At 31.7% G+C, this 12,961-nt stretch overlaps 3 protein-coding genes and 1 non-coding gene across 4 annotated transcripts; 2 read left to right on the top strand and 2 right to left on the bottom strand.

Annotated features, from left to right (window-relative positions):
- Positions 1-1,515: 1,515 nt before the first annotated feature.
- Positions 1,516-2,636, top strand: LOC109594494 (pyridoxal phosphate homeostasis protein). Its single transcript, XM_020009717.2, has 4 exons — positions 1,516-1,671; positions 1,724-2,081; positions 2,141-2,382; positions 2,439-2,636. The coding sequence occupies exons 1-4, from the start codon at positions 1,582-1,584 to the stop codon at positions 2,505-2,507; spliced, it is 759 nt and encodes a 252-aa protein (XP_019865276.1). The 5' UTR covers positions 1,516-1,581; the 3' UTR covers positions 2,508-2,636.
- Positions 2,637-3,249: 613 nt separating this feature from the next.
- Positions 3,250-4,269, top strand: LOC109594454 (pyridoxal phosphate homeostasis protein-like). Its single transcript, XM_020009673.2, has 4 exons — positions 3,250-3,354; positions 3,407-3,764; positions 3,824-4,065; positions 4,126-4,269. The coding sequence occupies exons 1-4, from the start codon at positions 3,277-3,279 to the stop codon at positions 4,192-4,194; spliced, it is 747 nt and encodes a 248-aa protein (XP_019865232.2). The 5' UTR covers positions 3,250-3,276; the 3' UTR covers positions 4,195-4,269.
- A 41-nt stretch (positions 4,270-4,310) lies between these two features.
- LOC109594474 (uncharacterized) lies at positions 4,311-9,840 on the bottom strand. Its single transcript, XM_020009696.2, has 13 exons — positions 9,627-9,840; positions 7,861-8,767; positions 7,539-7,807; positions 7,315-7,489; positions 6,919-7,255; positions 6,601-6,863; positions 6,118-6,547; positions 5,935-6,057; positions 5,797-5,883; positions 5,609-5,743; positions 5,278-5,552; positions 4,939-5,222; positions 4,311-4,489 (listed from the first exon to the last, which is right to left on the bottom strand). The coding sequence occupies exons 1-13, from the start codon at positions 9,670-9,672 to the stop codon at positions 4,377-4,379; spliced, it is 3,444 nt and encodes a 1,147-aa protein (XP_019865255.2). The 5' UTR covers positions 9,673-9,840; the 3' UTR covers positions 4,311-4,376.
- Positions 4,610-4,693, bottom strand: Trnal-uaa (transfer RNA leucine (anticodon UAA)). Its single transcript has one exon. It is a non-coding gene; the product is annotated as a tRNA-Leu (tRNA).
- Positions 9,841-12,961: the final 3,121 nt, after the last annotated feature.

Here is a 12,961-nt window from a genome sequence, read left to right as displayed (position 1 = left end):
GCAAATTGTTAACTGTTTTGTAAAGTCGTACCTTCACCGTCTTGTGTTAACGCAGGAGGGAAGTAACGTAAACCAATTTACACCTTAACAATTAGCGGATTTTATGAGCTATAAATTTTAAACTTAATTAAAACTTACAAGACGAAAATTAATACTTTATTCGAAATCTAATTACCATATTTACATTAAATTTGTATATTATGTTGAGGGTCCAACACGAATAAATTGGAACCCAAGACGTTCGACTTAATTTATTGACGGAATTAATATTAAATGTCAAGGAATTTTATTGCGCTCTTCTCTCTTCGTTCATCTTTATTTCACCCTTCGTTATCTGAATTTTTAAACACATTTACTCGATTTTAACTAACAATTACAATTAACGAGGTTAATTAAATAAATACTAATGCACCAATAAAATACTAACATTCCGTATCTAATGTCAAGAGTAAATATCATTTACAAAAGATTTATTTCTAGCTCGCTCGCATCTAATAGTTTATTAAGTGTTTTAATGCGATTATAATAATTGATAATGTTGTGAACAAATCATTAAGTTAATGGTTGGTACTTCTGTGGCAACGATTGTTGCATAATATTTTTCAAACGTCACTCCCATGTAATCGATCTTTTTACAATGCCACATCTTGGATTAATGATGCGCGCATTAACGAGAGATTCGTGAGACGTTTGATATTGAAATTCCGTTCTTCGTTCAGGCAAAAGTCCAAACGGGAATAGTTTTATCACATAATCATGATGTGAAATTAAATAGAAATATTACTCTCTAAGTCATTAACTATTTTAAGTCTTGGAATCAAAAATAATATTTTGATTTTATTGTCTACTGAAAATTGGATTTCAAAAAACAATTGTACTTCAGTAAAGTAATAAATTCATTAATATATTTCTATATTTAATTAATTTATTTTTCTAATTTCTTTCATAATATCATATCTGATCTTGAAGTAATTTGATCCATTTTTTCAGATTCATAATTAACAAATAAATATAAGTACTGACAGGTCTATTGATTGATATCAGTATTTTATTAATTGGATAATTAATATTGCATAAATTGAAATAAAAAACTATATCTGTGAATCTATAATCTAATGGCTTTAATTTATTTGCCACTTATATAAAATAGAAAATAGGGCGACATCTGTCAATGATATATAAAATTTTACATGTTTTACCAACGGCTCCATCTATTAGACAATAGATATACTTTACAACTTTTTGAAGCCACTGGTTTAATTTTTTAATATCAATATTCTGTAAATAAGAAAAATATAGATTTATTTGGACATAATCTAACTAAATTAAGCCGCGAAAAATACTAATTTAGTATTTTCAAAAAAGTCTTAAAAGTTATCTAAGGCAGAAATTTGTATTAAAAATAATCTAATCTTAGGCAACCCATGATGTTCCAAATAGTTCTATCTATAATTTTAAAGTCGTACTTATACTTTCATCACTTAAGAAATCTGCATTTATCTTTTTAATATCTTCTATTTATCTCTCCTATTGTAGTCTATGAAAAACTTAATCGTATTTGCGGAATAGACCAGTCAGGTTATGTTAAAAAGAATGTCGGAAAATGAAATTAGACAAGCTCTGCGAGTAGTTTTGAACAAAATTGAGCAAGCTTGTCAACGAAGAAACCCCGTAAGTAACCAAAATATTCTTCCAGCTACTTATTTACTATCAATATTTGTAGGAATTGCAAGATGTGACCCCTCAACTGGTGGCTGTAAGCAAACTCAAGCCTGTTGAGTGCATATTAGAGGCCTATGAGGAAGGTCAAAGACACTTTGGAGAAAACTATGTGCAAGAACTGATAGAAAAGGCTAACAATCCTGCTATCTTGGAAAAATGTAAGGACATTAAGTGGCATTTCATAGGTCATTTACAATCAAACAAAGTCAACAAAATCTTGTGTCTGCCCAATTTACACATGATTGAAACTGTTGATTCACAAAAGCTGGCTACTCAGATAAATAAGAGTTGGCCCAACTATGGAGCACCTGATACTAAACTCAAAATATTCATCCAAGTTAACACTAGTGGAGAGGAAGGTAAAATTATTACTCATAATTAGTGTATAATTTAAACATTAAAAGCATTTCTCTGTTAGAAAAAAGTGGAATTGAACCAAAAGAAGTTTGTAACCTGGCAAAGTACATTTTGGATGAATGTCCAAATTTACAATTACATGGGCTAATGACTATTGGCAAATTTGGCTATGATCCAAAGGATGGACCCAATCCTGACTTTATCAGCTTAATAAAATGCAAAGATGATTTGTGTAAAACACTCAGTGTGGAAAGAAAAAATGTCAATCTTTCCATGGGCATGTCTGATGATTATGAGCAAGCTGTATGTATATTTTAAAGGATTTTTGACACTAAATACTTCATATTGTATTATTTCAGATTGAAATGGGAAGTACCAATGTGAGAGTTGGTTCAAGTATATTTGGTACAAGGCCTCAAAAGAACTAAGAATTAAACAAAATTGATCTGTTATATTTTTATTGTTAACAAAATATGTAGAAACACCTAATGGGATATTTACATATGATGTAGTTTTTTAAGAAAATTGTGATAAATAAAAGCTAGATTCATGTCTAATGATTTCTATACATATTTTAATAAAATTATGTTATAAAGCCACAAAATGTTGACATTATTTGACAAATTAAAACAAAAATAATTAAATATTATATAATTGTTCAATAAAATAATTGATACTCCTAATTTTCTAAATTTACTGAATATTAGTAGCATAAAAAGCAATAATAATCAGTTGACATTGTTTCATTAAATAATCTACATAGTTTCTATTTCTAAAGAAACTTCACTTCATAAGAACTAGAGATTACTTTTATAAGCTTATGTAATGAAAAAAGTATGTAAAAATGATGAGAGTAAGTACCTCGTAAAAATATAAAAAATATAATTTATTTAATAAGAAATTAGCAATTTTTATTCTGATGAAATTTCTAGATGCACAAAATTTAGTACTTTTTATGTCCTCCATGGGTATTGAAGACCGCTTTAAATTTAGACAAATTAGACGATCAGTGATGTTGCAACTAGTTCTATATGTAATTTCAATGTACTTACAGTTATATCATTTAAGAAACCTGTAAATAAATTTATCACTTTAATATCTTTGCTTTAATCTTAATTTGTTCCTATTGTAGTCTATGGAAAAGCAAATACTTTAAACGTATTTGTGAAACAGACCAGCCAGGTTGTATTAAAAATAATGTCGGAAAACGACGTTAGACAAGCCCTAGGGGTAGTTTTAAACAAAATTGAACAAGCTTGTCAACGCAGGAGACCCGTAAGTAACCAACTCATCCTTCCAACCCTTTATTAAAAATCAGTAAATATAGGAATTGCAAAATGTTACCCCTCTACTGGTAGCTGCAAGCAAATTCAAATCCGTTGATTACATATTAGAAGCCTATAAAGAAGGTCAAAGACACTTTGGAGAAAACTATGTGCAAGAACTGATAGAAAAGGCCAACAATCCTGTTATCTTGGAGAAATGTAAGGACATTAAGTGGCACTTCATTGGCCATTTGCAGTCCAACAAAGTCAACAAAATCTTGTGTGTGCCCAATTTGCATATGATTGAAACTGTTCATTCACAAAAGCTTGCTGCTCAGATAAATGAGAGTTGGCCCAAATTTGGATCACCTGATACTAAACTCAAAATATTTATCCAAGTTAACACTAGCGGAGAGGCAGGTAAGATTATTATATATAATTAGTATGTAATTTAAACAATAAAAACGTTTCTCTGTTAGAAAAAAGTGGAATTGAACCAAAAGAAGTTTGTAACCTGGCAAAGTACATTTTGGATGATTGTCCCAATTTGCAATTACATGGGCTAATGACTATTGGCAAATATGGCTATGATCCAAAGGATGGACCAAATCCTGATTTTATCACCTTATTAAAATGCAGAGATAATTTGTGTAAAACTCTTAGTTTAGATTGGAAAAATATCAATCTCTCAATGGGCATGTCTAGTGACTACGAGCAAGCTGTATGTAAATTTTAAAGGATTCGTGGTACTAAATATTTACTTCATATTGCATTGTTTCAGATTGAAATGGGAAGCACCAATGTGAGAGTTGGTACAAGTATATTTGGTGAAAGGCCTCAAATAAACTAACAATTACAAAATTGATGTGATATATTTTTATTGTTAATTTATTAACAATGTGATTAATAAATAATTTCAAAAGAACTGACACGAATTAAAGTTTATCGTAAGAAATGGAAACACAATTTATAGTACAGAATTTAATTTATTTTACATACATATATACACATTAACTTAAATAAATGTTTATCTTACGTAAAAAATAAATAACTTACATGTATTAAAATAATTGAAACAATGCTAGGAATAATCATATTTCCATTTGATGAAGTCAGTCCAAAGAAAAATCCTTTTTTTTTCTTGCCTAGAAATAATTAAACATATTATTAACAATTAGAAACAAGTACATTTTTTAATTATGGTCTCATAATACATAATTAATAACATACTATCCAAAAAATAATTTTGAATATAAAAAAAAGTTTGTCAGGTGTGGGGTTCGAACCCACGCTCCCTTTCGAGAACCAGAGCTTAAATCTGGCGCCTTAGACCGCTCGGCCAACCTGACTTATGGACGAATATGAGAATATACACTATTTACATGAATTAAATTGCACAAATTTGCACAGTATTATGAAATAGTAATATAATAATTAAATATTTTTTAATTCTTATTCTCATCAACAAAAAATTCTACTTCAATTTGTCTTAGTATTATTTTTATTACATTTAATTTAAATGGATGACTACAAACATTTGTAGTTGTGTTCATATTATTTAAAGTTTATTATAAAATTATGTTTTACCACTTACTAGATTTATCGTTGGGATCCCTGACACCGCACTGTTTATAAGGAAGCTTTGCTTTCCTCTTAGGGTTGAAGTACCCTGGAATGTATAAACTAGGAGCTTCTAATCGCCCTATTGAGATCAATCTACTGAAATCTTGTTCTAACTTATTCGCTATCGGTCCCTTGAAATGCAATAAAAGTTGAACACAAGCATCTTGGTGAAGAGTTTTCGTTTTTCTTGTGTCAACAGTTAAGAACCATTCTGGAATACCCATCACTTCACGTACGTCATCAATAAACTGAGCCCTAGAAAAATGCAACATGGAATTATTTAAAACTCAATGAAAACACTATTTCTTACACCACAAATCTAGGGGGTTTTTCAATATTTGCATATTTGATTATATCATAATCAGGTTCAATATTTGCACAAGCGTATCTTTCACCACCTCCATTTGGACCTAAAATTACTATAGATCTTCCAATGGCTGTAACATCGCCTTCAAGTGGGAAATTAGAATCTGTAAAGACCTTCCTCCTGACACCAATATCTATTGTACCCAAACGAGCTGACAAATCACCAACGTGGCAACGAAGGGGATTTTCCGGTCCACACTCTTGTCTGTAAAGATCATGCTAAAAAAATAAATTAAATTAAAATAACATATTTAAAACAAGTAACTGCAGATTACATTTAAGGGATCCGCAAGCTGGGTAAAGAAAGGGTTCCAGATGTATCCACCAGCCACACATCTGGTAGCTGTAGTTTTAACGGCAGCATCAACACCTACTGGATTTACGTAAATTGCCCAATTGTGATTCCTTGTCTACAAATTAATTTGTTAATGAAAGATTCAAATATATGACTTGTAATGCTTACAATATTTCTGTCATTTTTGCCAGGATATCTCAGTTTGACTTCTATGCTAGTATCACTACTACTTCCATCACTGTAGATGAGTTGCCTCTGTAAAAAATTATTTTAAACCTTGTAACACAAAATAACTAAACTGTTTACCATTTTCATATATCCATAGGCGTATCCAGATGGATGATGGAAGGAAGCAATCGCCCTAAGTTCTCTAGCTTCTGACGGGCTGTAACCACGTTCTATTGTAGAACAAGCTGCTCGGCTTGTATCCTAACAACATATCAAAGAAAATTAATATACTCCATGTAATTAATTTAATTATTAAGGTACCTTCTTGTGTATTACGACGGATCGACCTAATATACTTCTAGGTCCAAATAGAGGTAACATACTGTCATTGTAGAATGTTTTATAGATTGTGTGATTATCTAAGGACCCAAATTTACCACTGAGATCGCCCATTTCGTACTGATCAGGCGTTCCTAGATAACTTCTAGGTGATGAGGTTGGATCAACATTCAGAGGATTCCAGTGATTATACAAGGTTGTCTCTTCGCAAGGGAACTGTAGAATTTCTTCTACTGGTACAACATGTATGTGATAGCCACTCATGTCGTTCAAACCTTCTAAACTGACTTCCACATTCGTTATATCATATTCGGTCTGTTGGAAGAATTCTATTTTCCCTTTTACGGTTAAATCGTATCCATTTGGAAACCAGTCTTTAACAACAGCTTTCCTTCTATATACTCCTCCGATTCTAAATTTAAATAGAAATGTACTTGTTATGTTGTTAATTATATTGAAACTTACATTGAACATGCTAATCTTTCTCCTCTTGCTTTTGGTCCATGGTCATCATAGAGGACGAGAGATTTACCCACTACGGTATGTGGACCAGTGAGTGGCAGAAACGTATCAGTCCAAAACTTTCTAGATATTCTATCACTGTCGGCAATTTTGCCTGCAATTTCTAAAGTTCCGTGTCTGGTTGACAGGTCACCCAACCTGCACAATCCAACTTGATTCAAGTTACACCTAGTCAGTGATTCCGTAGATTTGTTATCAAAGTCAATCTATAAAAGCAATGGCAAAGGTTTATTTTACATTTTAAATACAAAATTAACTTACGTTGTAAGGGTTGAAGACTTGTCCGGCACTAACACACCTGGCGGTCCAATTGTAAAAGTCTTTGCCTGGTGGTAACTCATGAATGGCCCAGCGATGATCAGCAGAATTATTTAACTGAGCACCATCAGCATGTACCAAATACTCTATCATAATGGTAGTATCTAACCACGGTTCATCTTTAACTTGCCTCATAACCATACGGCCAACTGTGGGATAGCGGAATAATACTTGAGCAGTGAAAATTTGCTTTTGATAAATGAAATTGGGTTCATATAGATGGATGCCTCCGCATATCCATGGTTCTGCCATTAGGCCAGACATTGGATATTGAGTGTTTCTAAAATAGTGAAATGTTTTATTAATATTTATTTGTTATAATGGTTTTGATTTTCGTACTTATAAATCACTAATGATCTATGTATGACTGAATGAGGTCCTTGCAAAGGTAAGAAAACGTCCCAGTAATCTCCAGTTAATTCTTGGCTTCCTTCTACTGACAACGTTTCATTGTTCCTGTTTAACAGTTTTCCTGATAGGTCACCAACTGCATATTGATCCTGAGTACCAAAACCTTAAAACACAGTTATACAAGTTGTTTTTAAGGTTATTGATTTTCTTACCATTTGGAGGAGAATTTCCAATTTCATATTTATTGGGATTGTACACATACTTGGTTGTTAAACAAGCATTTTCATTCTGCCCTACTGTTTTTGCTGGCTTTGTAGGTAACTCGTGAATTTTGTAACCTGCCACAGTAACGCCATAAACTAGCTTCGTTTCAATGTCCCCTTTAGACGTGGATAAATTAAAATTGAGAAACGTTGGCTCGAATTTACTGTGTTGAGTCATCCTCACTTCCCCTTTAATACCCCCAGACTGTATAATAACTCTGGAAGGAATTGTTAATGTACTTTCTATAATTATTTTATGCCTATAACTTACTTTGCGTTTACTGGATGTTCGTATCGGATTTTGGCACAAGCCAAGAATGTATCAGGATGTTTCCTTTCAAAAATTACCAAGTATAATCTCCTTTGTGGCCCATTTAAATCGCTGGGTAATAAATTAAGTTCAGTATCTCTAAATAAAGTCTTGTATTTATTTCTGTTATAATTCGTGGAAATTTTAACTTTTCCCAGTCTTGAATCAATATCACCAATGGCTTTGCCTTGTCCAGCGTTGGCAGGATCAAACACCAATTGCAAGAAGTTACAATTATTTCTGTTTTCTGGTTTGTCACTGTCCGATTCCAGGATGTCAGTGACGTAGATTTTCCAAAAGTGTTCAGTTACCTCCAAGGACTTTTCATATTTTTCTTTATTCTGAACGTGGTACAAATCAGTACTGATAACCATGTCGCTGTGGTTGTCTCTCGTCGAGAACCATCTGAAATAAACATTCCCGAAAACCGGCGTATTAAATCGGGCAACAGCAATTTTCTCTTTGGTTTTGTCAGTCACGGATATGGAAGCGCAGATCGTCCTTCCAGTTTCCTTGTTCTCCAGCAACAACGACTTTCCGTAAACACCACTAGGTCCGCTTATTTTCAGTTCGTTGGTCAAATACTCGGCGGTTTGATTATCCGGTAGTACCAAGTAACCGAAGATATCATCCAAATTCACCAGTTTTTTTCCGAGAATTCTGGGATGACACCTTTCTTCCAATAGGGTATAATCCACCGGGAACTCGGTTACGTACCACGACCATACTTGTTCGGGGAATTGGAGGGTGGTATTCAAATCCGTCGAGATTAGTACTTGTTCTTTGATCTTTGTGAAGGTGATTGTGCCGTGCAGGCCTTCGCCAGAAATGTAACTCCTTAATTCTATAGAGGTAGTCGATTGTGCGCCTGAAAGCAAGTGTACCTCTGTAGTAATCCATTGTTATTTTTTTGTTATTCTTTATTATTGTATTAAGTAAATAAACTATTGTTTTTGGCTATAGTCTACGTTTCACTGAGAGTGTTTTGATGTGTAATTATTGACTGTTTATTAATAGACAAATTTTAAGTAATAAAATTATATAAATCTAGATAATAAATAGTTGGTTGCAATTTGTGATATACATTCGTGAAAAATTAATTTATGAAAATAATTTCTGCAAAAATGAGGTCAAATCAGAAACGCAAAAAAAGAAATGCTAAATGTTAAAACAAATAATCATACAGGTACGTACTGCCTTGTTTACAAGCCTTTTACAACTGTGAATTAAAATAAAGCTAATGAAGATGAATGGACAAATTAAAACCTGAAAAGTTAGTACCCTTTAAACGCAGTGGAAGCATCCAATAATATGGTACTATATATGGTAACAATTTCATTATTAGTCAAACTTTTTTATACTTATAAATATTAAACGAATTTTCTAGACCGAGCGTTAAAATCGCCACACCTTTAATGAACATTTAATTACTAGTCCAATAATGAAGTGAAAGTTATTTCACTACCAATAATTGTAACAAATTTGCTCATTTCTTTCAGCAAGAAATCGCAGAGTTTATATTATATCCTTGATTATTCCGATTATATCAACTACATCCGCCTACTGTTCACAATATTTCCCCACAACCTTTAAAGACGGCATTTAAATAATTAACTGTTAGAAGTCGTATTTAGCAACGAATAATAAGTACACTGACATTTAAAAATTAAACGGAATACGCAACAGACTAATTTATAGTATCACAATATGGTCAATAAAAATCTTACCTAGAAACAGCAGCGCACAAACTAGAACACACTTGAACAAGATCATTTTCTTTTTGGTATCGGTGCACAATAATTAAATCTAATACATCAACAACAAGTAATAATAAAAAAATATCACTAGCGTGTCACATCTTGCGGTTCACAACTTTCCGTTCCGGATTTCTATCGCACACGTTTTCTTTGGAACGGAATGCGTCCGTTCTCGGCACGGTGGTTTCTGTCTCTGTGTTGTGTTGTGTGTATAGAAAGCGGGAATTCGCCAACAGCGATTCAGACAATGCCTTGCTACCTTTTCTTCGTCGTACCTGGTCCGCCAGTCATTCATGAGCCGCACAAACGCAAGGCCAGTGCCGAACTCATGTCGGCCAGGTGTGGCATTTTGGGTTGCCTTGATGGCCGGTTTTTCGGACAATTTTGTCTCTTTCATTGTCCGATGGTCAGTGATGAGACTATTGTTTGTTTAATTACGCATTTGTGCCGGCCATAAATCGTGATTTTCGGATTTTAACCTTTTGACTGGGGTTCGGGATTTGAGTGAAATATTCAAATGTTCTGTATTAGAATTTTAAGCCATTTATTTCAGAATTGCAAAACTTATTCTAATATTCTAATATATAAGATGTTTCTAAAAATAGATGGTCAAAATTTTGAGGGAGGTAAAACACGTCTAAATTATCTTAAAATTCAAAATTATAAATTTTTTCCACAATCATACATTAGCCTAGATTCTGGGAGGTTCCCCTCTTTTTCTCGACCTATTTTCTAAGCCACTTAACTGAAAATTCTACATATTATTTACACAATTTGGAAGAAAGAAATACTCTTGATTAATTTTGATTAACACGTGGTTTTTGAGATATTTTAGTTCTGATGTTTGAAGAAAGTTTTTATAATTTAGTATTCTCTTCTGGAAAAACAAGTGAATGCCAAATTTTCGGGAATAACTTATATATTTAATTTTTTATAAATAAAATACTGTCAGAATTTTAGATAAAAATGTATTATTTATTAATACACAACCTTTTGTATAATTTTTTATTACTTTTATTCACTTTTTGAATTTTAAAATCCAATAGAAAAATTATAAGTTTACTATATTCAAAGATGAAAGTCCCCTCTATATTTCCTTCAACAAATAAACATTATAAGGTCTAAAATATATTAATGGTAACAATTGCAAAATGCTTTCGAAACTTTATTGAATTGAACAATGCGTGGGATACTCGTTTGGGAAAACAACTCGATTTCAGGATCACTGACCGTGAACGCTCAATTTTTACTCATAAATGATGAGGCAACTTTTGGCTTTGGCGTAGCCGCATTCCAAACAATGCAGAATAAAAAGTGAATTTAATGGGAATTTTTATGTAACGACTTAAGTGTTTTTGAATCTTTAAAATTAACGGAATACTATATTGATGGTCAAAATTTGATACTCTTATTTGATTCCTTTACTAAACACTTATCGTTAAAATCAAAAGTGTAAATTGAGATGGCATTCAACAAAAGATTAGTCTCACATGAACTATATTCCAAACCTTCTATAAAAACACATGCCAACACTATTCAAAATTCACAAGAAATTTTTTCAGTCGTTACGGATCTGACCCAACTACCTGAATTAATGCGTACTTTTGTGAAAATTTAGAAAGATTCAATGGCAATTAGTTCGCTCGAGGGCCTTCCGAGGGTAGAATTAAGCTTCCACAAATATTTCTGTTAAACATGCCGCTAACAATGTAACCATCGTGTGTGTGCCGCAAAAGTGCATCCTGTGTTGATGTGCAAGTTCTGGCCTGTTTCCACATAACGACTGGATTAAGATTTAACATAAACGGTGGAATAATGCCAGTCAAAACGTATTTAGATTTGCTCACAATGGTTCTTTGATTGTGAGAGTCAAATTGATTTATTTCCCCTGTGGGAATAGTTGTAAAATTTTTATAAGAAACGGGGAATGCAAACTAATGCGAAATGAGCCTTCGGTTGTTGTATTACGAAAGGCATTCTAAAAATAACTGTATCCTATAAATATTGTGAATCATAATGTTACTCACGGAATATTTTGAATAAATGTAAAGCGGTTACTGTAAACGTTTTAGAATTGTGTTACACAGTAAAATCGATTTTTTTTTGATATCAATTATTGAATGTGTAATAATAAATTAATTTAGTAATTTTCATAATTATTCGTAAGTAAAGTGAAATCAACGAATAAGCAAAAAGTATTTATAAAATGTATAATTGTAATGTTAAGCACCTCGAACTTTTTAGAATTGAGTGGGGCTGAATAACTTATTTTTACTTTCAATATTTTACGAGTAAAATTAACCTTTTAAAATTTATCTAAAATTACGAATTTGCAAATTTGTTTCATTGAAATAGCTAATAAAATAACAGATTATGCTAAATTGTACCTAATATACATAAGCATTCACTTTGGAGATTTTTTTAAGGCAAAACAGCATAAAAACAAAGTTGCTTAGTAAGCTTCGTACCATTTTATCGTCATTTCTTTCAAAGATACCTCCATTGTCAAAGATAGTTTTCTAATGAACTGAGCACAATGAAATATGAACATATACTAGGTTATTGACCACTAAAAATAGCTTCCCAAATGAATGTCCTGCTCGTTTTGGACGCTCGTGAGAATCGCCTATTTTTAGTGTCGTTTTGGATTTGAAGCCCAAATACCACACAGTGATGGACTGTCGAACATTGATTAAATTGTCGAAGGCGTTTCCGATCCACTAGACACATAAATACACCACAAATATGCTTTTATTTATAGGTACCAATTTTAGAACTTAATGGCAAAGGTATAAAATACGCCTAATTCAAAAATAAAAAAAAAAAACAGCGTAGAATATCCTTAAATATTAATTTACTCAAGAAAAACGGTATAAAATTGGTTTTTATATATGCTATGCTGAATTCTTCAAATTAATTAATAAAAAGATTCATATAATTAAAAGAAAATACATTATAAATTTTTAAAAACTCTGAGATTTAATATTTAAATTAAATTAATTTTATTTTACATGCTTAAGTTTCTTAGTATTTCACAATAAAAATGTTTTAATTAACAGTAACAATTATTTTTGTTTTATTATTATTTATATTAATGTGGTATTGAATTCTTATGCAATATTTTATGTCAAGGTTGAATGCATTACATAAAATTCAAAAATATTTATAAAATCGTTTTAATTTGTAGAAAATGTACAATTTACAATTAATTTCAATTGTTACATATTAATATAACAAAGAAGGTACTTAAGACTTATAAATATCAATTATTAATTTGAAATTACTTTACATAAACACAATTTGGA

The sequence above is a fragment of the Aethina tumida genome, chromosome 5 (genome assembly GCF_024364675.1).
Source record: "Aethina tumida isolate Nest 87 chromosome 5, icAetTumi1.1, whole genome shotgun sequence".
Classification (NCBI taxonomy): domain Eukaryota; kingdom Metazoa; phylum Arthropoda; class Insecta; order Coleoptera; family Nitidulidae; genus Aethina; species Aethina tumida.
Note: the sequence above shows the minus strand (reverse complement) of the source record. Positions and strands in the feature narration are given on the sequence as shown.

What these genes read in the sequence shown, in the direction of transcription:
- LOC109594494 (XM_020009717.2), top strand. Translation starts at nt 1,582, where the DNA reads ATGTTAAAAAGAATGTCGGAAAATGAAATTAGACAAGCTCTGCGAGTA. An exon ending in TAACACTAGTGGAGAGGAAG is followed by an intron (nt 2,082 to 2,140) that starts GTAAAATTATTA and finishes TTTCTCTGTTAG; the next exon opens with AAAAAAGTGGAATTGAACCA. An exon ending in CTGATGATTATGAGCAAGCT is followed by an intron (nt 2,383 to 2,438) that starts GTATGTATATTT and finishes GTATTATTTCAG; the next exon opens with ATTGAAATGGGAAGTACCAA.
- LOC109594454 (XM_020009673.2), top strand. Translation starts at nt 3,277, where the DNA reads ATGTCGGAAAACGACGTTAGACAAGCCCTAGGGGTAGTTTTAAACAAA. An exon ending in CTTGTCAACGCAGGAGACCC is followed by an intron (nt 3,355 to 3,406) that starts GTAAGTAACCAA and finishes CAGTAAATATAG; the next exon opens with GAATTGCAAAATGTTACCCC. An exon ending in TAACACTAGCGGAGAGGCAG is followed by an intron (nt 3,765 to 3,823) that starts GTAAGATTATTA and finishes TTTCTCTGTTAG; the next exon opens with AAAAAAGTGGAATTGAACCA.
- LOC109594474 (XM_020009696.2), bottom strand. Translation starts at nt 9,672, where the DNA reads ATGATCTTGTTCAAGTGTGTTCTAGTTTGTGCGCTGCTGTTTCTAG. An exon ending in AAGTCTTCAACCCTTACAAC is followed by an intron (nt 6,864 to 6,918) that starts GTAAGTTAATTT and finishes TTGCTTTTATAG; the next exon opens with ATTGACTTTGATAACAAATC. An exon ending in AAACCCCCTAGATTTGTGGT is followed by an intron (nt 5,223 to 5,277) that starts GTAAGAAATAGT and finishes GCATTTTTCTAG; the next exon opens with GGCTCAGTTTATTGATGACG.